At 35.6% G+C, this 27290-nt stretch overlaps 2 protein-coding genes and 1 long non-coding RNA gene across 11 annotated transcripts in view; 2 read left to right on the forward strand and 1 right to left on the reverse strand.

Moving 5' to 3' along the window:
- Window positions 1-408: 408 nt before the first annotated feature.
- Window positions 409-19283, forward strand: LOC110678819 (neuropeptide-like protein 31). 2 transcript variants are annotated; one of them, XM_021852245.1, is made up of 6 exons: window positions 409-560; window positions 4449-4554; window positions 5646-5675; window positions 15732-15833; window positions 16787-16828; window positions 19138-19283. In XM_021852245.1, exons 1-6 carry the CDS (start codon window positions 549-551, stop codon window positions 19206-19208), a joined length of 363 nt encoding a protein of 120 aa, XP_021707937.1. In that variant the 5' UTR covers window positions 409-548; the 3' UTR covers window positions 19209-19283. The 2 variants fall into 2 exon arrangements, with proteins under 2 accessions (XP_021707937.1, XP_021707938.1); XM_021852246.1 differs by lacking the exon at window positions 5646-5675.
- LOC110678820 lies at window positions 11946-13205 on the forward strand. The gene is made up of 2 exons (XR_002501965.1): window positions 11946-12864; window positions 12929-13205. It is a non-coding gene; the product is annotated as an uncharacterized LOC110678820 (long non-coding RNA).
- Window positions 19284-22768: 3485 nt separating the features above from the next.
- Window positions 22769-27290, reverse strand: part of LOC5573568 (ubiquitin thioesterase trabid) — a 29443-nt gene continuing 24921 nt past the window's right edge. For all 8 annotated transcript variants that reach the window (XM_021855799.1, XM_021855798.1, XM_021855801.1 and 5 more), the window contains 3 exons: window positions 23720-24176; window positions 23505-23650; window positions 22769-23445 (listed from right to left, as the gene is read on the reverse strand). In XM_021855799.1, the coding sequence (XP_021711491.1) occupies window positions 23427-23445; window positions 23505-23650; window positions 23720-24176 (622 nt within the window). In that variant the 3' untranslated portion in view covers window positions 22769-23426. The remainder of the gene's footprint in view (window positions 23446-23504; window positions 23651-23719; window positions 24177-27290) is intronic.

Consider the following 27290-nt stretch of genomic DNA (forward strand, 5'->3'; position numbering starts at 1 on the left):
ATATAATAAACATTTGAGATTCAATTTCAAGGTGCTTGCATATGGCAAAATATGTGATGAAGCTAAAAAACAAAACTGTTTATCATTAGAGTTCGAGGTTTTGACCGAAAATAATGTTTGATCGAACCACAGTGCGTCATCGCCCGGCAGTGGCCAAATTGGAAATATACGCACCAGACTAGCACCTTTTCTTCGCCCACGTGCTTACTCAACCACGATCTCCTTGCGTACCATTCTTAAACAAAGAACTAGACCAAAGCCGAAGAGTGTGACAGTGGTCTACAAAATGTTATTCCATTCATTCACTGCATCTCCGGTCACCAAAGAAGAATTTGTTGCTTGCTTCTGTGAATTAAACATCAGAGAGTTTCCTCTCCAGATCGCATTATAGCACTTCACGCTATGCTCTGTGACATGTTATTGTATATAAAAAAAAGCTTCTGAACATCATCAGTTTCAGTCAGTCATCAGTCGTTACTTGCAGAGGGTCACTTGGAACAAGGGTTTAAGCTGATTGAAATCTAACTGTGACGAATTAAGCTTCAACAATGCGTGCTTGCGTAAGTGTTAACTAGTAATTTGAAGAAAATTGGTGCATTGAAAAATCAAAATTTGAAACGCTCGAAGCATTTCATGAAGACATAGACTGTTGAAATTATGCTTGAACATGAAGATTGAGTGCATCGTATTTATGTTGATAATTTGATAAAATAAGAAGAAAATCAGTGTCATTATAGTTAAACCCTGCAAGTGCATTAAAAGCGTTCGTGTTTCATCATTAATTTCACTAGAGATTTTTTTCCAAATTGCGAAGTGTTATACTATTGAAGACTGTGAATAAACTAAGATAATTTAGACTGAAAACTTAATCGAAAACAGAAGAATTGGATTTTATGTCTTGGACGTCGTTATTTTGAAGTGCTCCCAATATTGTTTTTTGCTCAATTCAAGCCAAACATGTAAAAAAATAATAAGGGTGGAGAAAGAAGAATGTATCGAAAAATAGTGGCTGACATTCAAAGCTGTATATCTTAGAGCAGTGCTTCCCAAACTTTTTAGACTTTCGCCCCCTTGAGGTCAATATGTTTTAGAATCGCCCCCCTGATATGTAATTTATATGTTTGTATTTAATAACCGCTAAACTGAGTTGAGATTCTTTTCTACATCTGTTCCTTTCTTGTCATAAGCGTACCAAAAATTGATCAAACTATAAAATTTACTGGTAGATGACATTACATGTGATGAATATGTTGATCATTTTTGATGGTCGGTGTTCAGAAAGACTAAACTAGGGAATATTCTGACCTTGCAAAGATAAATCAAACACTTTGTTAATTCTAATTTTTCTGATGTTAGTTTGATACAGATGTTCTACCAAACAAGTATGTTCAAATACTACAGAAAACAATACAAGTTTTGTCTTGTTATGAATGCTTAGAGTACGTTTTCTTGAAATCACATAGAAATACTTGGAGCGATCTAAGCACTTCAAAATATATCCTCGATTTACATATCCATAATAAAACATGGAATTTATAATTGCAAATTTTCAATTATTTTGCGATCAGTACTGGCTTCTGCATCAGTTTTCACTAAACAGCGACCATACACTTTGGGCCTACTTGCTGCTTTTCGTATCTTATATAAATTTGTTACTGTTATCATCAATCACCTGTTAAATTTGACACTGTTGAAATTAGTTTCAGAAATTTTGTATATTTTTATCATTTGACTGGCTTTTCGCCCTTGACGAGTTCACCACTATTTGGATAACTGTTTGACTATCCTGAAGATGTTCTTTTATGGAAATCCAGAAAATTGTACCATAGCGGTGCAACATAAGTTAAAAGAGTTGAATTTTTTTCAAACTCAGAAGAATTTAGATTTCTCCATTCCTTTTTCAGAAGTTTTAAAACTAGTAGTGTCAATTAAGTTGTGCGTGAAAGAAAGAACATCAATAATCAAACTTTCCTATAAGAAACCAAATTTTTTATAACAACTTGAAACGTTATATTTTAGGAAACTTTCGATTGCCGATTCGTATTTTAGAATTCACATAGGGTACAAAAAACTGAATACACAAACATTTTGTTCTTGAAAACCTTCAAGTTATGTCTAAAATGATTTGAAAACGGCATGCTTAGAGGTGTGGAAGATGTGCAAATAGAGATGTGAAATAAATAATTCTTCAAAGAGTACAATATTCCTTTAAAACAAGTGTCCTCTACAACGATTCATAATGTTGTTTTCAATTTGTCTCATACAAGCACTTTCGCCCCCTTTCTGGCACTTTCGCCCCCCAAATTCAGTTTTACAAATTTTCGCCCCCCCTGGATATGAAAATCGCCCCCATGGGGGCGAATTCGCCCACTTTGGGAATCACTGTCTTAGAGTATAGTTGATCATTTTCAAAACCTTTTATCCAGCAAAATTTTAGTATGTTATCTAGTATTGAAACTAAAAATTCATAAACATAAACACAAGGTTTATCAAGCATGAAAAACTAAATTTTTCACATATAGGTGTCTACTGAAGCTTCGATGATTTAAAGTGATTCAAATTTATACCAAAAAAGAAGAGAAGGTTGTTCTACAGTCGCCTCTCCACATCTCAATATCGAAGGGACCATCGAGATAGGGAGAGATCGAGACATAGAACACATTTTTAACGAATACTAGATTGAAAATCACCCCGTTGCCAGGAAAATCAAAAACAAACAGATGTCATTTCGTCTTCGCAAATTGTTTTGAATCTCTAAAATCTAGTCTAGTAACCTTTGAAAATGGGCATATCGACATACGGAGAGAAAATTGGGAACGAAAATCACAGCGAGATATGGAGATATCGAGATAAGGAGGATATCGAAATATGGAGAGTGAAAATGTATGCAGAGTGAAGGGACCGAAAAAATCATCGACATAGGGAGAGATATCGAGATGTAGAACATCGAGATGTGGAGAGTCGACTGTAAAACCAATAGAACTTGGAACAGTAAACTACGTTTAAAAGAATTAAAAAAAATCTGATAAAATCATTAAAAATCAAGATTAGTACACCACAAAACACCGGTGTCAATATCTCGATCATTATCGAACTTCCAAGATGATGTATTAGAAGAAAAGGGCAATGCTTGGGTAGAATAACACATCCTAGCAATTTGAACGCCTTTTCGGAAAAGTAGAAATTTGAACTTAATTTACAATCATTCTAAAAATGAAATAAAAAAAATAAATCATAATTTGAAAATATGAATGTGTAGGTAGTAGTGTAACGAAATGTAGGCAACTCAAAATGTGAGTCTACATCTAATGTCCCCCAGTACAGGATAGCTTGGTTTATTACATGATATCTTTGAAATTTTTGCACCAGTATACCAAAATACAATTATTTTCCATGAATTCTATCGGTCAAACAGTTGGAAAAGTGAACTTGCTGATTTCTGAGCAAATGTGAGTAACTCAGAGCTTGCTCGATGCGCATAGCCTGCTCAGAGCAAAGCTGTCCTCCCTTTGGTATCAAATTTGCAATTAAAATAAGAAGAATTAATATTCAGAACAATACCGTAAAAGGTGTCATTTTATTTTTATTATTTCTTTGATTAAGCACAGTTTTCAATTGATATCGAAGCACGATCAACGCAAACGAAGAAAAACATCGCATCTGTATCGGTCCATGATCGGCAATGTTTCGCAAGTTGTAACAAGCTTGATAAACAGCAGCAGCAAAAAAAAGCCCCAAAGAGAGAGCGATGATAACTTAGGGGCCATACACAAATTACGTCACGCTCCGAGGGGGGAACGGGGTCAAGCCAAACGTGACAAGCCGTACACAAATCTCAAAGGACTCATACAAAAAAAAGAACTAACAAAGTTGGAATTTAGCGTGACATAATTTGTGTACCATCCTTTATTGTTCTCGATTATTTACCATTAGGGGTAGGTGTTTAACTCTACTGGCATCATAAACAATTCCCAAACATCTGATCGCAATTTTGTAGCTTGTTTAGATGGGTTGTATCTTGCATTGTTATCCCCCGATATGATCAGAGCTGTAGCAATAGACAACACACAGACTCTCAAGTTGTGTAGCGGATCATGATTGCTACAGATAACGACAAGTGGTACACACTCTCAATATTCTCACTTAACCCTTGATTAAGTGCCGTGAGTAGGGGTAGAAGTCAGTAATTATGAAAGCCATCTTTGGGCTTCGATATGTTACACCTTAAGATGCAAGTCCACTGTGGTATTTTTTGCAAACAGATCATTTTCTTTGACTTTTTCGAACACAAATCAAGTTAAATATTTCGAGCTAAAAGTTCTACTCACTGTTCGATGTGAGTGCGATCTTCTGTTAAAAGACCTCAGTGCTCTCAAAAATTGTGATAAAACGACCAACGATACAATGACCAAAATCAAACTTTGTCTTTGTTTGTTTCGTTATTGTAGATACTTATTTTCGTATTGGCGTCGATCATCTCAATGGCAACTGCCTTAGGATATGGTCTGTTGGGTGGATTGGGCGGAGGATACGGTGGTTATGGAGGATACGGAGGTAAGTAATTAACGACATTTTAAACATAGGCTTTAGCTTTTTGCTAATGGTAATGGTTAAACCCACAAAACCACCTCTGTGTGGGATTTTGTTACTCATGACTAAATACCAGAAGCTTCATTAACACGTGTTATTGATGCCGTAAATAAGATAATCGGTGTGGATAAGCATGACGAGGGAAATCCAACGTAATCTGACTGAGTGATTAAATATTTTTTTAATTATTGGGGAGATTTCGTAAATACTATTTATACAAATATAAAATAAGTCTCCGAGCTGAGCGAAATTTGTGTAAGATATGGAAATTTGTATTGTTATTTCACAGCGAATCAGACCTTCAGATCACCGGAACTTAGTTTTAAGAGCACATTTTTTTGTCATCATTAGTTCTCGAATAATTTTGGAAATCTCGATGTTTTACGATGTTCTACCATAAATGGGTCTGCAAACATTTACATTCCATTATTATTTGCTATTTATCCGGGTTCATGAAATAAATTGCCGAAATATGCCATTTGAAACCGATTCGGGCTCAAAATTAAATAATCGAATTCTAACACGAGAGTAATCACGTTTGTTATCTGCTTCGCAAAACTCACTCATAAGGAATTTATTTGGGATCGAAATCTCACGCGTAAGTTTCGCGAAGCAGATTTCAAATTATGTTGCTCTCGGGGAAGCAGTCAATGATTGAAATTTTAGTGTATGTCTATCAACACTGGTTGCGTGTACATTGGATAGTAGTCAGAGTATTACACCAACATATAATTCTATAAGCCTTGAAGATCACCTTAATAAAAAGCAATTCAGTTTTATTCGACTTATGCATTTAGATTATAGAGCTGAAAATGATGACAATGCTACTAAATTTAAGACAACTCTCCATTTGACAACAATTTATGACATTGGATAACTTATAACATTGGATATTCTAATACCATTTGAATAATGATCACAGCAACTAAAATTGCTATCCACACTTCATTGAGAACACTTCATAGGAAAAGATTCTTCGCACTTACACATTCAATAGCTTAATTCAAGATTTGAAAGAGCAATTTCAAAGCAAACAATTATTTCATGTATTCCAGGTTATGGTCCAGGATACGGTTATAACCCTTGTAAGTAGATTAGAAGGCAAGAGTTCTGACATGCAATAGTTGATGCATATGGTATATGAAAGGTATACACGCGGTATACGTATTACAACAGCATATTCCCATTCAATTTATAGTTAACATTATGGAGAACAATATATATTATAAGTAATAATTTTCCGATACAATCTACCTTTGGGAGTTGAGCATCATCCTTTTAGTTGGGTATTTGGCCGGTAATGGCGCTTTTTCTAACTTGCACTATAAGAACCTAGAGGGATAATAATGTAACCTTTATAACATATGATATCTCTAGATCCTGAGGATTTGCAAGATTGGTGTCTTCAACAAAATTGTTGAGTAGCTCAAGGACTGACATGCGGAATTCCGCCGTGCATGAAAATATTGTTTTGGAAATATCTCGGTCAGGACTTAGAAAGATGGCGTCTTCTGAAAAGTTGTTGAGTAGCTTAATAACTATCCTGAAATATCCGCAAAACAAACGTTTCATATTCTCTAGCGCCGCTTGGTGGCATAATTTCAAATTCCTTGACTTTATAATCTTATTGTGATTTTAATGTGATATGCAATCCTCTTTTAGAGCAATACAAGATCTTTCATGCCACAAACTTTGATTGTTTTGCGTCTTGGAAATTGTAAATTATTGAAAAAAAAAAGCTGATTACAATAACTAAAAATACCACTCAAACGGGTTTTCCCTCTTCCAAATGTTTGTTGAATAAATAAATAAATAATAATAAATAACAATAACTAAGAATACACAAAAAATCCAGGCTTCGAAAAAAAAACAAAATTATTGCAACGGAATAACATTCCTGGCAACAAAAGAAGCTGGACCCCTAAGCCCCCTTTAAAAAAAACCTAGGTGCGCCAATTGCTAGAAACATACACCGTTAAACATTTCGAAAGCTTATTATAATTGATGGGAATTATGGGGCATGAATGACACATCAAACGAATGCTCTTTTCAAGGCCATACTTTGTCCATGATTTTAAAATAACTTTAGTAGGTTGTTAAGTTTGATATAAGTTTCACACGCCGAAAATATTGATGGTAAAAAAAACAACTGGAAGCTAAACCCGATGAAAAATTGGGTTTATAAAAATATCGAGACAAAATTAGCTAGCTCATAGATAATATACACCCGATTCTGTATTTGCACGGATTTTTTTTACACGGCCGTGAAAAAAAGTTTCCATACATTTTTTTTCGCCAGAACCTTATTTTTGCATGAAACGTCGAGAAATGGTGTTACTTTTTTTGCACGGTTTTCGAAATTTTGAACTGAAAACTTTTTTTGCACGGTACGCATCCCCGTGCAAATCCAAATGACCAACGCTACAACATCTGACCGTTCACGACCAGGACGTTAGGCAACGATTTGTCGCTTCGATTGTGTTGTTCATATATGGCCCTCTGTTAGTTTTCAACTTCTATTCATTTCTCTTGTCGCTCGCTTGCGATTCTATCCATCATATTATTTCATTACTTTCTTTGCTACCTTCCACTTTGAGTAGTATCGCTTTCACCGATAAAAGCCAATAAAAGCTCATTATGAAAAATGATAAACTCCATTATAAGAATACAAGATTTTCCTTTAATTTTATTTATTTTTTAAATGAATGAATTTATTAATTGATGCTAATAATTCAACATTGAATTCAACATAAATCTTTTTTTTTTACTATAAATGTGTAAAGGGTGTTACATAACTCTAGGCGTTTAAAATAGCCCAAATTTGTAAACATGTTTATCGCTATGTGATTTGATATCGAATATGAGTTGTACTTTAAGCTTCCATCAGTCGCAAAAAAAAATTACACCGGCGGTCGCATCGTGTACTGAGTACACGCGGAGCAATTTTGATTGTAAATCCAAAGCTAGGCGAGATAGAATATGGATGTCTTCGGCAAATATCTTCAGTCCAATGGTACCAATTGGTCAGTGGACAAATAAAACTTTGGAAACATCCTCACCTTCCTGTGGCCATCGGATTGCGTCCCGGGGGAACCGATGTAGTGGACATTTCGCAATACAACATCTCGAACACAAATATCTCAGTATCTAGGAATGGACCCTTTGCGTATTATGGACCCCTCACAGAAAAACATAAAAATAACACTCAAAGCAACTTTATTTCATGAAAATCCACCGGGGGAACTTCGATTGCATTGTTAGTCAGCAGTTTTAGGCAAAATATTTGGTTTGAGGCGCATAAATACAGATATTTGAACAGTTTTGTAAATGAAACCACACAAGAGGGTTCATAATACGCATTTCCAGGTGGGTCCATAATAGGCACGTCGGCAGCGAGCCGGATTACATGGGAATCAAATGGAGGGCCCATAATACGCAACGTCAAATTTGTAAACAATCCTATTATGGACCCCGGGAGGGTCCATAATAGGCATTCGGACAACAGTTTTCCAAATGTATATTTCTTTGGGAAAATCGTATGATTTTGTATGTTGCATAGGTGTACTGTGAAGTAAAGACATTGAACTTGTTATTAGACTCCACAAAACGTATATCCGCCTGAGATATAATTGCGGAAAGGCGTCGAGAATGAATTTCAGCTACTAAGGGGTCCATTACTAGCATTGACACCCTATATTTTTTAGCAAGATGGTATCTTCAGCAAAGTTGTTCAGTCGGTCAAGGGCTAACATGTGATAGGACGCTTGTTTCAGAATCCTGCCACCAGATGTTTTTTTTTTTTGGTTTATTAATGACACTTTACACCATAAGGGTGCATTCGTGTCGGCCACCAGATGGTGCTAGTGAGCGTAATTTTTCAAACACCGATATCTCAGGATCCTGATTACCTAGAAAGATGATGTCTTCGACAAAGTTGTTGAGTAGGTCAAGGACGAAACATGTGATGTGCCGTTTGATTCGGAATTCTTTCACAAAACGGTGCTAGTGATAAAGCAATTTTCGAATGCAGATATTTCAGGATCCTGATTAGGAAAATAAAATTAGATTAGAACAATGCACAGTGGGACGGATTGAGGTTTTAGGAGGAAAGATGGAACTCACGCCTTCAATTGCGATTTTACGTAAAAATGATGTTCTACAAAGTTGTTTCTAATATAAAAACAATTTTTTTGGTCGGAACGAAAATTAGGGTGGCCCTATGTTAAAAAAGATAACCATCAAAACGTTTTTAATTTACGGAATATTGATATAGATTGTTCTACAAAGTTGAAGATCGAACAATTTTAAGGTGATTTGATAAAAAAAGTTTTTTCCTAGCTCAAAAATTGACCGTTTTAGAGCATTTTTCGCTATTGGTGTAGGGTGGCCCATCAAAAAAAAAAAAATTTTTGTGTTTAATTTTTATTATTTAAAGTTTCTTAGTAAAATTGTCTTCCCATTACTTTCAAGACTAATTGAAACGCTAACATAAAAGATATAGCTAATGGAAACAAATAGATACAAGAGTCTTTTCGTAATGAAAATTTAATTTACTTCCTTGGACATAAAGTATCATCGATACTAATACATACGATATACGAATGCTCAATGAAAAATATGGCAAAGAAAGCTCTCAGTTTATAACTGTGGAAGTGCTCCTAACAATAAAATCACTCTATTGTTCTCTCGTGCGTTCCACGTTGGAATATGGTTCCGCTGTTTGGAGTCCTATTTATAATAATGGCGCAGAAAGGATCGAATCTGTTCAACGCCGATTTCTCCGATTCGCACTCCGTAAGCTACCTTGGAGAGATCCATTCCGCTTGCCGAGCTATGAGAGTCGATGCCGATTGATAGACTTGGACCTCCTCCGGAACAGAAGGGACACATTCAGAGCTTTAACAATTGCAGACGTTTTACTGGGTCGTGTCGACTGTGGGACAATCCTGGAGCGAGTCCATCTAAATGCCCGTCCACGCTCCCTCCGGAACAGCGTCATGCTGAGATTGCCTCTAACTCGAACCAACTACGGACTTCACGGAGCACTTAGCGGGTTGCAGCGAGTGTTCAATAAAGTCGCATCATTGTTCGACTTCAATACCACCCGAGAAATGCTTCGCCGAAGGTTTTTATCATTTTTTGACGAACGAAGAGTTTAGTTTAAGTTTTATCTCTTGACTGTTTAGTGCTTTTGTTAAGTTTTGTCCTCCGATTGTTTTATATATATTTTAGACATCATTGGGGCTACAATTAGTCTGTTGATGTGTTTCGAATAAATAAATAAATAAATAAATAAATAAAGGTATAATCTGTTCCAGTAGGCACTGATGCAAAAAAAAAAAGAATATTGATACAATTATTTTCTGATGAAAAGTTAAAGGCTTTTTGATAAGCAAAATAAAACATGTTAATATGTTTGTATAGTTGGGAAAACAAAATGAATTGTGTTGACATGACGATAGTGTTTGTCAGCTTAAAAATGTGAATAATCGTATTATACTTCGGCGGATCTGTTTGCTAATGATATGACTGGTTCATATATTAATAACCGTTACTAACAGATTTTTGAAGGAACTCCCAGATTAACTATAATGTTCAATGTTCCGGCATGGCTATCTCTAAATTATAGCCTAAATTAATCAAAACATCTAAACATGATCAAATAATGCATATAGTTATTCTTCTTAATCTAGCCTTGAAAGTCAGCGTCATAATCAGAAATCGTACTCTAGTAATATACCGTTCCAGATACGATATATCTCCTACGGTGGACAAATTACTAGTAATTGAGCATACGTTACTTCCAATCAGAATGTTTCCCAAAGAGCCCGGCAAATCCCAGAACAGAAGTATTCGGAAGTTTGGGATGAGCCATGTCAGGAAATTCAACCGTGAGGTAAATTTAGAATATATTTTCAAAAAACTTTTCTCCTTATTTATATTGCTGAGCTCCTTTGACTCTTTTCGGAAGTACGTATATAAGAATATGAAACAAGTTAGTGTTTTATTTCGATTTAAAGCCGAAAGATAATAATTGTCATGCAAAAAAAATCTGTTTTTGCCCCAACTACATTTACATGTACAAAAACGTTTGTTTTTCATGAAAAATGTTTATAACTATTCATCGACAAAATTGTATAGGCCTTAAAATATGCGTCTTAATCGTCTAAAGATGAAGGAATGACAACTTTGATGAGATATCTAAAAATAAAAAAAAAATAACACAAAAACCTATTTTTAAAGGGCCACCCTACATCAATAGCAAACAATGCTCTAAAACGGTCAATTTTTGAGCTAGGAAAAAACTTTTTTTATCAAATCAGCTTAAAATTCTCCGATCTTCAACTTTGTAGAACAAGCTATGTCAATATTCCTTAAAATAAAAAAGTTTTAATGGTTATCTTTTTTTACATAGGGCCACCCTAATTTTCGTTCCGACCAAAAAAATTGTTTTTATATTAGAAACAACTTTGTAGAACATCATTTTTACGTAAAATCGCAATTGAAGGCGTGAGTTCCATCTTTCCTCCTAAAACCCCTATCCGTCCCACTGTGCAATGGTGTCTTTGATGAAGTTATTCTGTATATCATGGGTCAACGTGCTAGGGGTAAAATATATGTATTCAAAATTCTTCCACATTCAATTCAAAATGCAATGGGCTGCTAGATTACAAATACTTCCATCAGGCTAGAGACTGAGCTCCTGATTTTTTTTTTAAGAATCTCAAGTTCCCGATTATTTTAAAACTAGACGTCTTAATCAAATTGATTTAGTAAGGAAAGTGCTGACATGTTATTGGCAATAATATTTGGAATTATGTAACCCGGCACCAGTGAGCATTTAATTTTCTGAGCATCTTAGGATGCTGATCATTTGGGCTATCAATACACGTTTTGTTAAATGTTGCCAATACACGTTTTGTTAAATGTTGCCAATACACGTTTTGTCAAATGTACCAGTGAATTAATAGATAAGCACAAAATAAAATGAGAGATATAGGGTTCATTCTCGTTCGAATTCTAGATTCAAATTGAACAAACTAATTTTTATATTTAGTAGAAAAGTAGGAAGCCAACTTCTCGTTAATGGTGATAATCTAAATTCGTTTCTGCACATCTCGTGAGAGCACACTCTCGCAGTGCTGGTCGGGTTTGATATTATCGCACTTCTCTTCCCTCCGGAAAATCAGTTTGAGCGATAGGCTTATGATTAACGCCGTGACCGATAATTTCACTCCCTGATATGATTATACTAGCACAAAGAGCACTTTGAATTTATTTGTAACCAACACAGGCAATGACTATCAATGAGAATATATACCGAGGTGTGGAAAACATATTTAGTGTGCGTGACATATATGTACGGTGCAAAATGTTTCACAACTGTGAGCTCCCATAAGAAGCCGTGTAAATTACCCGCATAGAAATCTATACTTTGTCATACATTTCAAACAGTATATTTCCCACAGCGGGTAGGGTTAACGTTCCACAAACAGTTTTCTAAACGTAGAACAATATGAGGTCAACAGATTAAGACAATAAAAAATTGTATGAGTAATCTACATCAAGCAGTTACAAAATATTAAACTGTGCGGACATAGTGAAACGTTTTACAGATAGAGATTTCTGATAAATAGTTAAAACATAAAGCTACCATTCAATAAATAGTAGGTAACTAATTGAACACGCACAAAATATACAATACAGAGCCTGTGGAAGTCGCGCAACGCGATTGAAGGTTCGTTATTTTTTAACAGTTTATAGCTTCCATTACCTTTTGAATTGCAAATATAAAAAATCACAAGCATTTGTTATAAGTTTTATAAAATTACAATCATTGCAATTTCTAATTTTAAATTGCAATAATTGACCTCACGGTGTGTTGAATTTTTCAAGCGTTGTGTTTTTGTTAGCGAAAAAAAGTAAAAAAAAAAACAGTCCGAAAATTTCTCGTTCCCGTTCTGTATTCGATGGACACGTTGGACAGAAACCAAGCGTAGTCCATTCCAGTAGTTATTCCGGTAGTGTTCCTTGAATCTGTCCGCTGGGATTCGCCGGAAGATATTCAGATATCAGTGAAATCTGATCGAGCTGATGGAAAATCACCGACGGTGAGTAAACGAGAAAAATAAAGGTTCCGTCGGTGTGCACGGCAGCAAGCAACAACAACCCAACTCCACCGATTGGCTCCCGGAGCAGCTGTGTCCGGTTCCAATATCAAACCCACATGAGATGACCAAGTGGATTACCGCTGATGTGGCCGTGATCAGATTTGTAAGTGTTTTTACTAGGTATACGATATTCACGTACTCTAATTGTGTTTCTTTTTCTTCTGCAGAACCTATCACCTTTCCCGAAAGTAGATGAATCTTCCAAAGATTCAAAGGAAAAGGATGTCTGAAGTAAAACGACGTGGCCGTTGAAGAAAAAGTAATATTTTGGATTTGACAATTGCATAAGACTGTGAAATGAAAATAATAAACATACAATTGTAAAATTGCGTTTTATTATTTTTCCATGAAAACATATGTTTTAAAATACTCATCTCATTATGTGCAAACACAACAGCACAATACAATACAGGGTGAAAAACCCATTACACACCGTAAATGAATGATTAAACAAACATTATCAGATTAATTAAGGCTTAATAAGTTAACAATTCTAAAAATGTTTGTGGTACAGTAAATTTGGCAAAAAATGGATAGTATTTCGCCCATTTGGCAGATTGTAATCGACGAATTTTGTTCGAGAAAATCGGCATTTTTTTATAGTTACATAACTTAACCGCCTATTCCCCACATTGTTATTTTCCCAAATACCATTTCCCGAACTGTAAAAATCGTTCATGGTACGGTTGGTTTATTGTTATTTTGGATGTAATATGGAACTGTTCATAAATTGTCGCAGATTGTTGCGGATAGTTTCAGAAACAGTGGCTATATTGTTCCGGTTTATGCGGGTAGTGACGTAGTTATTTTTGTTAACGTTTTTTCTCTTTACTAATCCATAGCCATTGCTTCTTCTTCCACGCCTTGATATATATATTCTCATTGAATGACTATCACATTCGAGGTAGTGTGCATGCCATCCCGTGAATCGCCATGAGAGACCGAGCTTCTCATATTACTTTGCACTAACACACATCCATCTTCGTTTTTGTGTAACCGCTTTCTGCCACCCATTAAATAGTCCATTTTACGAGACGTTTTTGAACAGCTGATCGCTTGTTTTATGAATCAAATTTTGATAGAAGGCGGTGTCGTAACGTGTGAAAGTAACAGCAATATCATCAGTGTTGCCGTTTCGTCAAATGGACTATAGGCATCAAGGTGTGTGCATTTTACTCTGTAGCCAGAGTAAGGTGTAATCACTTGGCGAAAGCGGCTTGGAGGCCATCTTTAACTTGCTGGCCGTTTTGTTTACAAACATTACTGCAGAATTGGACGCGCCTTGATAGGCATTAGATAGGCCATTTCATGGGACAGGTATATGTTGTATTCGTTTCTATCGGTGGAGGACCGCTGCTTACCAAGGATGGAGAGCGACTGTCAAATGGAAGTAAAATTGAAAGGCAACTACCTAAGTCCAGCAGCAGTTTCTAGGCTTAAAAAAAAAGTTAATTATTATTCGCATTATTTTAACTAATCCTAGCTTTAAATATACTGTTTGAGAGCAGAAAAATACTACGTGCTACTGCAGTATGCTATTGACAATTTTATCAGAGAATTCAGTTTAATTCACAGAATAGATCTTTTCGAGAAAACCGATTACGCCTTCACCATTATTTGATCGTTATTTTGTATTATTGTTTACATTTTAGAACCAGCGACACGTTCGGCTAGCGAGAGTGAGCCGCGAGTACCCCCCTTGGTGCATACCGTGCATACACGTCATTTCCATAGAAGAACTGTCAAAGACCTTCCGAATCAGCTGATTTGAAACGTCTCGTGAAAAGGCCTATTGCTCGATAGTTCATTTTACGAACTGATGATATTTCTGTTACTTTCGCACGCTACGACATCGCCTCCTGTCAAAATTTCATTCATAAAATAAGCGATCAGCTCAGGCTATAGCCCAACTAACGGGAGCCCAATTAAAACGTAGCCCACTTAAAGATAGTGAAACAAACGAAATTCGACTGTATACAAAAAATCATGTAAACTCAAATGGAAAGCATGTAGGTTTGCGTAACTTTTTACGCACGCTTATCTCACATACTCCTGCTGGGTTAAAAGATACATGATTTAAAAACTTCAATTACTGTCGTCTTATTCACAAAAAAAGGGAAATAGATGGGGTTTTGGGGCACAAAGAACACACGGGGCCAAAAGGATACCCCATTATTCTCTAAGAATATACAATTTAGGGTGATTCAAAAAATCGTTTTTGCTCCACACCTTTCATTCGATTCTAAATTAAATACTGAATGTCGTCCCAAAATTTGAGCTCATTTGGATGAAAACTGAAATTATACAAGCTCTGGTATGGAAAAAGCAAGCAATTCATTCAATCGGTCATAGTGTTTGCCCGCCAGCTCTTGGGGATAAGAGCAACGCTGATATTGTGCATTCAGATTAAATTTAGACCGAAGTTCATAAGAGAAATGAAATATCACCAACAAAAGTTCGCCGAAGTTCGGCGTCGGCATTCTAACGAAGTGCTACGCCGACAAAGGCAATCCTTATGCGTCGGCGAAGCACTAAATTAGAATGCCGACGCCGAACTTCGCCGAAGTTTTGACTGCCGAACTTCTAATTGTCACTCGAATTGTCAATACTGTTAGATACATTAGTCAGCTACAACTTTGCCGAGGACCGTTTTCATATCGGTCGCCTCATTAATTAGTTATTAGTGCACAAAGATCATTTTGTCTTTTTCACTCTTTTATAAAATTTGTAAATAACACGACCGGCAAAAGTCAGAATGCCATACAAAATCAAAACAGTGAAATGCCCTATAAGCAAAGCGGAGGAAAAATCTAAATTTTGACCAAAGTCATGAATTCAGTGAAGTTTTTTTAGCAAGTATGGTTGAGGAGGAGTCTTTTTACGTATCAGAACGATTGACACTTAATAGTTATATTGTATTCACTAAATTCCACGAAAATTCAAATTCATGTAAATTTGTTTTTTGTTTAGGGTATGGCGGCGGATATGGCGGTTATGGTGGATATGGTGGGCATGGTGGATATGGAGGATACGGCGGATATGGAGGTTATGGCTCTTATGGAGGATATGGAGGTAAGTGTTAAGCGTGAAAAAATCAGGCTTTCAGATTTTTAATTTAAATGCGCATTTTTGTTGTAATTGAAGAAATATTTTGAAACTGTATAATAATTTTACAGTCGAGTTTAAGAAGAAAGTAACAGTCTAGGCTGATGAGTGAAAGTAACATTATGTATAACTTCAAGATATAATTTTTCTAATTAGGTAACAAAACAAACAGTTACGGATAAGCCCCAAACTTATCCATATTTTGAATATTACAAAACAGATTCTCATCCGGGTCGGGATACGAACCCGCCGATAATATTTTAAAGAAAACTTGGGCACAACTGCTTTTTATAAAATATACAGTGCTGTTCTGAATAATAGCAGCGCATGTCGATTTTCATACAAAATGCTCAACTTTGACATGCTGTAGTTTTGTTCCCTTTCAAGCAATCGAGCTGAAATATTCTCCACAGAACTACAAATATGATCGATTTTGTAACTACAAAATTTCAGTTTTTTCTGAGTCCCTGTCGAAAAGTGAGACACTAGGTGAAATTTTTCGAAAAAATAGCAGTTTTTCATTTTAAAATTTTTTTTCTACAAATATTTTAAACATTTTCGGTTTAGGTGTAGGTTTGATAAGTAGGAGGAGATTGTTCCAATGGTAAGTGATATACAATTTAAAACTATAATGTCAAGCCGAAATTCAGTTTTTTAAAACTGCTATTTTTTCGAACAATTTCACCTAGTATCTCACTTTCCGGCAGGGGTTTAGAAAATTTTGAAATTTTGTGTTTACAAAATTGGGCATATTTGTAGTTCTGTGGAGAAAATTTCAACTCGATTGCTTGAAAGGAAACAAAACTACAGCATGTCAAAGTTGAGCATTTTGTATGAAAATCGACATGCGGTGCTATTATTCAGAACAGCACTGTATAAGCCAGACGATACATGATTGATTTAAACATATTTATTTCTAGGTTACAGTCCGTATGGAGGATATGGCTATGGTTCGGGCTACGGTAAGTGCGTGACGTAATAAAATTGATCTTCAACTACCAGACGCTTTTTAGCGTTATATGTATTCAGTTATTAAAATTTAGGTGAATTAGAATAGCATGGGCATAGATGAGTTTATTCACAAATTTCATAACGCTGAAGGGGGTGGATGGGTGTCCTCTCAATGTTACGGCTCATACAAAGTTTGTAGAATATTCATATAAATAGCGTTACGAGGAGGTGGGTGGGTGTCAATAATGGCCTTTTCCAACGTTATTAAATATGTGAATGAACCTAAAGTATGCTCCGAGCTAGCCACACGATGTACGAAGCACAATATTTGATTTTTTGATTTAATATTCAATTGCTAACAAAGCTCTTAGTTAATAACTATGAAAGTGTTATCAAACACTAGCTTAGGCAAAGTGGATGAATAAGGATAAACTTCCTTACAAAATTTTGTATCTCGACGATAAGCTTAAGATTAAGTTTCCAGATTAGGTGCAGACAACTTTTTTTCTTTGTTGCATTACGTCCCAACTGTAAAGGCTCAAGCATTTTCAAAGTTATTAACTGAAATCTTTCTTTACCAATCAATCATTTTTGCTTTTGAATATAATGCGGCAAATGCGTGTGTTTGCCCTGGAAGGCATGTAGCCAGTGTATGTGAAGCGTTGTCGATTGTTCTAGATTTAGTTCGGTCATGTTCGTTTGAAGCGATTCACCTTAAAGGGTCTGTATCACCAATTGAAGCGTTATTTTCGCATAGCATAGCATAGCATAGACTGACTGTACATGTCAATGGTTGCTACTCCGTGATTGATCGGAACTGGTAAGAATTGCACTACGATCCAAATGAATAAGGGATGGGAGTTTCCGCTTACTCTCGAAGTGCAATTTTAGCAGATCTAATATTATTGATCAATAACGGCGCCGGCCAAGTCCTTACAGTCAGTTGGGATGGGGAAGGAATGTTAGGGTGTAATGATTGTTTTTATTAATGTCGAAAACTGAAAATTACATGTATATATTTTGAATTATATGAAACAGGAATAATGCCGACACTTGTAGTGACGAACCATACATAGTTTGTTTGAAAATGACATATGAGTATTACTGTGCCCGACTAGAGGCTTGTAACAAAAATATAATACAATTTTATCAGAATATGATATGCATATCATATTATGATATAATTTTGTTAGGCTCCGTTATCCACAGAACATAATAAAACAAAAATTTAACATAATGTGTTTTATTTCCCTTTAAGATATTTTTTTGTTCATTTTTAACAACTTTGTAACAAAATAAATAGATAGTTATGCATTTCAATAATATACAATATTATCGTATATCAAACAGTATTATAATTTTGATACTTTGTATCAAACATTATAACTTGGTTTGATATGTTTTTGATAGAATTAAAACACATTTTGTTATGTTTATGTTACTATTCATACACTTTTTGTTATAATTTTAGATATTTTAACAACATCCTGCATCAAGTTTGTAACAACCTATGTTCGAAAAAAACTTATAACATAATAACATATGCTGATATAATTTTGTTATGTACCCTTAGTCGGGTGCATTTTGTCTCGATATGGTAGAAGTTTTAAAAAATACGTCAACATTCACAATGTCGAACAATTCAAAAGATAATTTTTAATAATGTCAAAAAGAGAAAAATATATGTATATTGAAATTGTATAAGAAAATAGCATAATGCCGACACTTATAGTGACGAACCATACCAAGTTTGTTTTAATATTACATAAAAGTTACGCTTTCAAGAAAAAATGTGTTATCATAAGCATGAAAGGAACTCACCAGTTGGCAATCCATTCTCGACTGAACACAAAACTGACACTGACAGCAAAACTTCTTGGCGTTCCGAAAACAAACCGTCTTGCTTGGGCCTTCCCAAATACCTACCCAGCAAGACGCTCCAGAACAGGGGAAAAAAAAATTCTCCGGCGACGAAAACACGCGCGAAACCGTGAGCAAAATATATCGGACGACACAAAACCGAACCGTCCTGTTTGGGCCTCACGAAGCACTACCCAGCAAGACGCTCCAAACAGGAAAAAAAATTCTCCGGCGACGAAAACGCGTGAAATTGTGAGCAAAATCTAACGGACGACGCAAAACCGAACTGTCCTGCTTGGGCCTCACGAAGCACTACCCAGCAACTAAACCAATTGAAGCGTTATTTTCGGATACAGAAAGTTGTATCATTACAAATTACAAATAGCTCTTGTTAGATTTGAGTAGCGTCTTTAGTCTCAAACATAGAACAAAATTTCAATATTCATATTCTACATTACAGGGTACCCAAACAAATACGATGGCGGCTTCTACAGCGGATACGGAGCATATGGATACAGACCTTATTACTAAACTTTAACGATCGAACCACAATAGGTAAACAATGTGATATATGTTTATTGTTAATAAATCATGTTTTCGATATTATTTTTCCTATGCGAGTAATATCACACTACCCGTCAATGACGCCCCAAGGGCTACCAATTTCGCATACCTAAGAACGTTTCGCATAAAGGTAGGGCTGGTAGCAAAAAGTGGTAGGGGAGAAGCACTAATTTTCAACCCACAAGAATTATGTGCCAATTTTCGGATTTCCAAACAAAGTAGGCCAAAATCGTATGGATGGGTCAAAATTGGTGCTTTGAGATTTGAGAAGAAAGTGACTAAAAAGTGACTTTCGATACTCGAAAAAGTGACTTTAAAATCAAACCGTAATCAGTTTTATTTCAATAGATCATTAAAATAACCAAAACGGCCGCTATGGAAAGTATTATATTTCGTCGATTTCACGCGCTTTTTGAATAGCACCCATAAAAAATGTTAAAATCTTAGTAAAAAGTTATGAACAATAATGATTTTAAACGAATTTTTTCATACAAATTTGTGTACATTCTGTTAAAGTTTTGGTAAACCTTTTACAATTTTTTTTAACATTTTTCAAGTCTTCTACAAAGGTATTAGATATCGTAAAATGCGTGTTTTTGCTGAACATCGCACCTCTCTATCTCTTGAAGTAAAGGAATTATCGATAGAAATCGTTTTAATTAGAGTGCCTGTAAATAAGAGTGACGTCATGTTCCAGTTTTGACAGGTCTCATGCTCGATTGGAACACGGATTTGTATGGAAATGACAGTTCGCCGCTGTTCCAATTTTGACATTGACGCCACTCTTATCTAGATCCACTCTGGTTTTAATAAGGCTTATTTGTTCAATAGTAAGAACCCATGAAAAGACGCTTAAGGTACCGTGGGGTAAGTGGGTAAATGGGGTAAGTGAAAATAATTGGTACACACTAAGCTCTTACGGTGAATTTCACCGCAATCTCAACAGCTGAACAGTTCGGTGAAATAAAACACCGTAATTCCGTCGAAATTTTACGGATTCCGGTGATTTTTCACGGAATACTGTAAAAATTTACCGTACTCCGTTAATTTATTTCACCGAACTGTTCAGCTGTTGAGATTTTACAGGAATCCGTAAAATAATTTAAGTGTGTATATTTTACTGAATATGTGAATTAACGTATTAAACTCATGCGTAAACTTTTGAGACCATTGAAAACGTTACGATAGGCATAAGATTTCTGAGATTTTTCGACCATTATTGCATAATAGAGCGAAATATTGTTAACCTGTCAACTATCACTCCGTAACAAGTTGGCGGCGTGCAATCTTATTTTAATATTTTCAGTAGAAAAAAGTTGCGGAAAATAATTTTCTGTACCACTTCTAAGTTGTCCCCTCTGACAGTTTTAAACTACAAGAAAAAAAGTTTTAGAATTAATTTGACATAGACCTAAAACTAACTAAATTGAAACACTGTCAATTTTCTAATCACGTGGGGCAAGTGAAAAGTTTCTCATTAGAGATTGAATTTGTGTTTTCTCTTTAGGTAGCTATAAGTAAACAAGGTTCGTAATTATCATAGAACAACAGAACGTGCTGATAATACAAGAAACACTATACTCAAAGCGTTAAATGCTATTATCATGGCCAAATCATGAAACTTCTCTAAAATTAAGGTTGCCACATTTTACGATATTAATATGTTTACTTCGGACAGCCGATTAAAAGGAAGACGTTGATTGAAAAGTTCCAATATAAGAGAACGCACGGAAATCTTGTGGAATGTCTGTGTACAGCTAGTTCAAAACAAAAAAAAATGGGATATAGGTGAATCCACATAAAAAAGTTTCTAAGTACTTTATTGCAGGATTCCGTTTGGTTTCTCTTGAAAAATCCGATGTCATATCCGCTTTTCTTAAAAACAAATAATGAACGGTGGAAATTCTACAGAGCAAAAATGCAATTGCTGTCCCATGATGTAAGAACTAACATTGGAAATGTTACAGTTATAATGTTGTCGAATCATTTCAACAAACATAATTGAACAGAAGAAAATTCAAGTAACAAGAATAACATTTTCTTTGTTTACATGTTACTTATGTTATTGTTCATTGGGACGCCTTAACAAATGTTAAAGGTAATAGAAATCGTGAATGTAACTATTAGTTTTTGAATTTATTGGTCAAAACGATAAACTTTTCACTTGCCCACCTGTGGGGCAAGTGAAAAGTAAGGAGACATTTTTCGAAAACTTTCTCTGTACTTTTTTCCTTAATTTTACATAAAAATCAATTTCAGTATACTGCTTATATTTGGTGTGAGTCAAGCTAAAATATATACACGACCTCATTTGTTTTAATTTAAGGTCTCTAGAATTTGAAGAATCCCAACTATGCGAAATCCATTACCCACTTGCCCCACGGTACCTTATAGACAAATGTTTTTATCATCTACCGAAAGGGAAGATATGGTACTTTAAGTTATACTGACGGATTCCGCGAGCGCCTGTTCGATTTTTGCAAAATGGATCAATGCACGAGTTCACTATCTGACGTTTGAGCGGTGCCGTGTTATTTATGTAACCATGGCAACGAGTGAATTCGGCACCGCTCAAACGTCAAATTTGTGAACTCGTGCAAAAGTCCATAGAGAGGAAACCAAAAACAATCACATCGCTTCAATGACACTACTGATTTAGAAAATTCATGTACCCAACATAGGCTACTTGATGAGGTTCACGAACTACTGTATGGACCTATGCACGGGTTCATTATTTGACGTTTTAGCGGTGCCGTGTTATTTATGTCACCATGGAAACTAGTGAATTCGGCACCGCTCAAACGTCAAATTAGTGAACTCGTGCATCGGTCCATTAAAAGAGCCACGTGATTTTCGCAAAAACTCAAGCCTACTACTATTACCATTCCCAGCACTGCTCTTGAGTACTACGTACCTCTAGAGCAGATCTTCATAGTAGAAGCCGAAGCCAGCATGACGCAGATACATCGCTTCCTCACGGAAGCAAAAATCCAGATTTAAAGCTCCTCTAACGGGGGCGACTATTCGTGATTCAAATAAACAGAAAAGACAACACTGCCACAACAGTCAGGCGAGATGGGCCAACCCTGGCCTTAGCCTGTCACACCAGTGACACACGCAAAGGAAAAAAAATTGTCGAACAAAGTTTTGGGAAAGAAAGTATCAACGCTTGTCGTTTTGTTTTAGTTATGTCGAATTCGTTTTTGAACCCAGGTTGGAACTGGCGCAACCCGTTCTGAATCACAGTTTCAACCCCAACCCGATTCAGGTTCGACCGGACTACAATTTGTTTGACGTTTGTTTGTTTATGTGTTGATCACCGACCCAGTTCCTAAAAACGAAAACGACATTAGTTTTCGTGTTATGCTACGTTCGCTGCTTAAATTCAACTGTTGTAAAATAATTTGTACAACGCGTTACAAACCTCAAAGCCCACCTCCCCCATATCCCCTTTCATGGACGGTCCCCAAGATAAGGAAAAGTTGGAATGATGGGATACGTTTTTTAATTCTGCTGCTATTCATCGCTGAGTTTTGAAAATAATTTATTTGCGTCATTTATGTATATAGATAACTCACTTAAAAATTCGATTGAACGAAAATATGTACACACCAAAGTAGAAACCCAGAGTAGTTTTAAATTCCATAAAACTTAACAAACATAACAGAGCTGTAGTGTTCGAGTTAATAGATTGGATCTATCTTGATTAGTTGGCATGGTATTTAGCAATTTTTCAAATTGTAAAGTACTTAGTGCATCGCTTAGTTATCAATTCTCGCAAACAACTACTGTGTGCTACACTGCTTTATAGGATTGGTGGGAAACTGTATAGGGTTACGATATTGGTCTTATAGCATCCGAGATTTTGGGACGTCCATCCGGTATCGTTTAGACACCGTCGTCAGTGGATTCATTGCTAGTAGGTATAACAGCATTTGTGCAGAATAAAGCGAATAATCGATTTATGATACGGTTTTGATTTTTGCTGTAGTTTTTTTTAACATTACAATAATTGACTTTCGATGCAAATGTGAAACTGCTATTTTCGTAGATTATTTCAAAGCCCGAGTTTTGGATATTTTCCAGCTATAGTTGTTTTACTCAACAGGAATTTGTCGTGTCGTATCTCTGCTCTACGGTTAAAATGAATCATTCTTAAAATCTCCCAGCAAGCGGTTTCGAAGATTAAAAAAGTCTTGAGATACTGAAAAACAAATGTAGTATTGAATAGCAATGATATAGACGCATTGTTGAACTACTTACGCTATTCTCCGGTAGTGATTAAGCCATTCCTCAAGCATTTGAGCGACTAACAGTGGACGTTTATGCAATTTCTGCTGTGCTACTAATAACCCTTCAGTTTCGCAGATATCTAGCCATTGACGCATAATAGCCTCTTCCCGACCGATCTGAAAAAAGATGTAATAAACATAAATTTCGTGGGTCACAGAAAGAAATCTTGAAAGTTCGATACATACCTCGCTATTATTTAGAAAATGGATAGGCAAAAGCTTCATCTCGCAATCCATAAGTGGCAAAAAAGTAATGTCTTCTCTATCGTCCCGAGCTGCATCTATTCGCGAGTACGGTTCCGTTGGTACTAGCGCACTGAAATGACCTCTGGTATAGCCGAGAGCGATCGGAGAAGTTATGCAGAAGCTTTGCTCCCAAAGTAACGGTAGATAAACCCCCTCGAAGCGAGCATAACCGATGTCTTCGCCGCGGAAACTTTTAACGTATTTTACTCCGTAAACGATTATAGGCCGGCGCAGAATATGTGCAAGTACAAATATGTGCAACTGCTCGAGTGAGGATCCTGGATGACTGGCAAGCGATAGAAGAGTACTCCAATCCTCCTCCAATTGCGTTTCAGCTAACGTGTAGTGCAGTAGCGCAGCCTGGATTACTTCGTTCTCCTTCCAGCGAGGATAGAAACTGCAAAAAGAAATTCAATCGATTTAAAGTTTTTACATTTTGATTCTCAATGACTTGATTACAGTCGAGTCTCCTATTAAACACATTCTTATAAGGCAAATTTCTAAGTCACAGGGCTGATAGGATTTCATCAATTTGTGGGTATTGACGAATAACTCGCTTGTGTCAACCTTCCACTTCCAGTCGTCGCGTGGTTTGCCATTGTTAAAAGCACCACGCTTATGCTGTGTACGACAAGCGATTTTTTTCTACCAGTGTTGTATAAAACACAACAGCGCGAATACGGAAGTGTTAAGATTTAGCGCAGTACTGTCTCCGGCGAAATTTCGGTGTTGGGGATTGCCAACCAATTCGAAAAATTCCGCAATAATAATCCCGGAAATAAGAACAACCAATGTCGGTTGTTTAGTTTCTGACCAGATGATTATTATTTTCCTAGAAATATATCTTATTTCAATTTTCTAACTACAAATTTCATGTTTGATATATGTTTGTCCGTTTGATGCAATGTTCCATGTCTGATCATTGTCTAATATCATTTACGTTCACGGAGAAAAAAAATTGATTAACACAACCAAATATCAGTTATTTCCAAACTAATGTTTGGGTTGAATATTGCACAAACAAAATTTTAGTTTGACTCAGCCTTGTACGGTGATTGAAATAAACAAATTTCTTGGTTGTTTATTTTGAGGCTTCACATTTAAAATCAACAAAATTTTGTTAGATTCAAACTAGAAAATGGTTGTTTTGTTTGGCATTTGTATAAACAACCAAAAGCTTAGGTTGTTTTAAACTGGGAAATATTTTTTTTTTTTTTTTTTTTTTTTTGTGTGGTATTCAGTTGGAGCTGCCTGACAGCTTAACTTGTCAAGGCTGAACCCTCGGTCTGGCTTTTGCCAAGTTTCCCCTCTACCAGGACCAATACTCAGACGGACTAGGCAATGGCGCCCACATGAACACTGTTTTTTATTAGTATTGTGACGTGGTAGTTTTTGAAAAGTACCCATATTCCCTTGCTTCTGAGAAAAGGAAGCATTATGAAAATCAGCAGCTCCATTACAATTTGTTTGAAATAGTAGTGTACAATTTGTTTGAAATAGTAGTGCATTACTAATACTGTCTAGTCGAAATGGTTTTGAATAATTTGTCATTCAAGTGCTATTCTGATTACTATTGTCTTTTACGTAAGATTAGAGTCTTAAATGTCAAGTGTCGTCAAGTCTTAACAAAATTAGGCTGTTTAGTAGTAGTTCTAGTTAATTTCATTTTTTGTTGTTCAAAATATTTATTGGTCATTACGTTCATATATCCTTAAAGAAAAAAGTCGCTTTCCTTGTCTGTTCAACAATTTTTCGAAACTAGCAAGTGTACCGTAATGATCGATCTCAGCGTCTTACTTTCCATAGTCATTTTTATAGTGAATATTGAAGAGTAAAGTTACCTTAGGCTTCTATTACAGTCTCCTACAAGATTCACTTTTCGGTGGCAAATGCAATGCTTCACAACGCCTACTTTCTACTTGTAAATTTTGCGAAAATGAAGCTGGAATTAGATTATTTATACCGCTGTTACAAAAGAGGTATTTCTTATTATGGCAATGTAAAAACAATATTAAAATAAGTTTGTCGCCACTTATTTCTACTCAGTGAATCTAATAGTCATTTTCCTAAGAGTTCCTAAGTATTCTTTACGTCGTATATGATAACGATGTATCTAGCTAGCTAATAGTAAGAGTGGCTACGGATCATTCTGGTTAGCAAAAGGCAAACTGAACGTCACCAATAGTATTAATGTCCACTTCGAATAGATTAATTATTTGAAATGGGCATCAATTCTATCAATGACGCAGAATGTCCGTTGGATCACATCCGAGATATTATTGCGTCTATGCCATATGAATTATGACGCGGCTTTAAGCAAAAAGTGCCAAAATGTGATACCACCACTACAGGTTACGCCTTTGGTTTCCATCATATGGGCTAATGGATTATGCCCTCCCATCGCGGCAAGGTCGCATAACCAAGGGGAGGGAGGTTGTTTTAAACTGGGAAATATTAGGTTGAAATTACCAATCTGAAGTTTGTCTCAAACAAATTTATTGTTTAAAATAAACAATTTGATGGCTGTTTTAGCTCTACTGTTTTAGTTTTTTGCTTTTTTAATTTTTCAATCACAAAAAAACACAACATATTGAATATTTTATTCATTTATTTTTCTGAAAAATTGGTTTGAGCTCAATTATAAAACTGTTGATTAGCAATTAATTATCGAAAACAAAGTGACATCCATGGCCCCAGAGTCACACGGAAGGATTCTGCTTTGCACTCCTCGTGCGTTATATAATGGGAATTTCAATGTCAATCTAAAATTAAAACTTGATAATGGCGATCTGAGATAAATTGATGGAAATGCATTTTATAAATACCTGTTCATGTTTTTGATAAAATGTAGCCACTCTCAAAGTAAAGTAACTTAAAAATAAAATGGTTTAAGTGTGTGGCTACAATTTGTAACAACTTTGTTGGCTAGGGAGCAAACTAACTAATATTTAGTTTGATAGCAATGAAAGAAATCAACCTAAATATTATTGTGGTATTTCACACATAACTAATGATAACTAGTTGGTATAATAAGATTTATTCAATTACAGTATTCACGCACTTCAAAAGAGAGGAACGTCCGCACACAACTGACTATGGTTCTCGAATGAATCCCCATTGCCACGCCTGCTGGGCTCAGTTCATTTTTTTTAATTTCTTTATTAGTATCATTCCAAACATTACATTCATTATTTCTTATATCTAGGTGTTCTGTGTTATTAGACAACACTATCATCCTAATTTGGTAAAACAAATCTAAGATTCTATTAACAACATACCGTAATTTCGAGTGAAATTGATCACTTTTCACTGTTTTCCATGTCTGATTTCTATTACGTTGCCAATTCCAAATAACTTAATGCAGGAAAACAAGTACCACGGTGAGCCTCATGGGTTTATATACTCAAATTTTCATACAGTTGTGATTTTAGTGCTGAAAATCGTCTCTAAAATAAAAAATCAAGGAATTCCATTTCAGGGTGAAATTGATCACCTGTCAAAACAATTATTG

The sequence above is a fragment of the Aedes aegypti genome, chromosome 3 (assembly GCF_002204515.2).
Source record: "Aedes aegypti strain LVP_AGWG chromosome 3, AaegL5.0 Primary Assembly, whole genome shotgun sequence".
In the NCBI taxonomy this organism is placed as follows: Eukaryota; Metazoa; Arthropoda; class Insecta; order Diptera; family Culicidae; genus Aedes; species Aedes aegypti.

Coding starts and splice junctions, on each gene's coding strand:
- LOC110678819 (XM_021852245.1), top strand. Junction 4,555..5,645: donor TGGTTATGGAGGATACGGAG/GTAAGTAATTAA, acceptor CATGTATTCCAG/GTTATGGTCCAGGATACGGT. Junction 16,829..19,137: donor TGGCTATGGTTCGGGCTACG/GTAAGTGCGTGA, acceptor TCTACATTACAG/GGTACCCAAACAAATACGAT.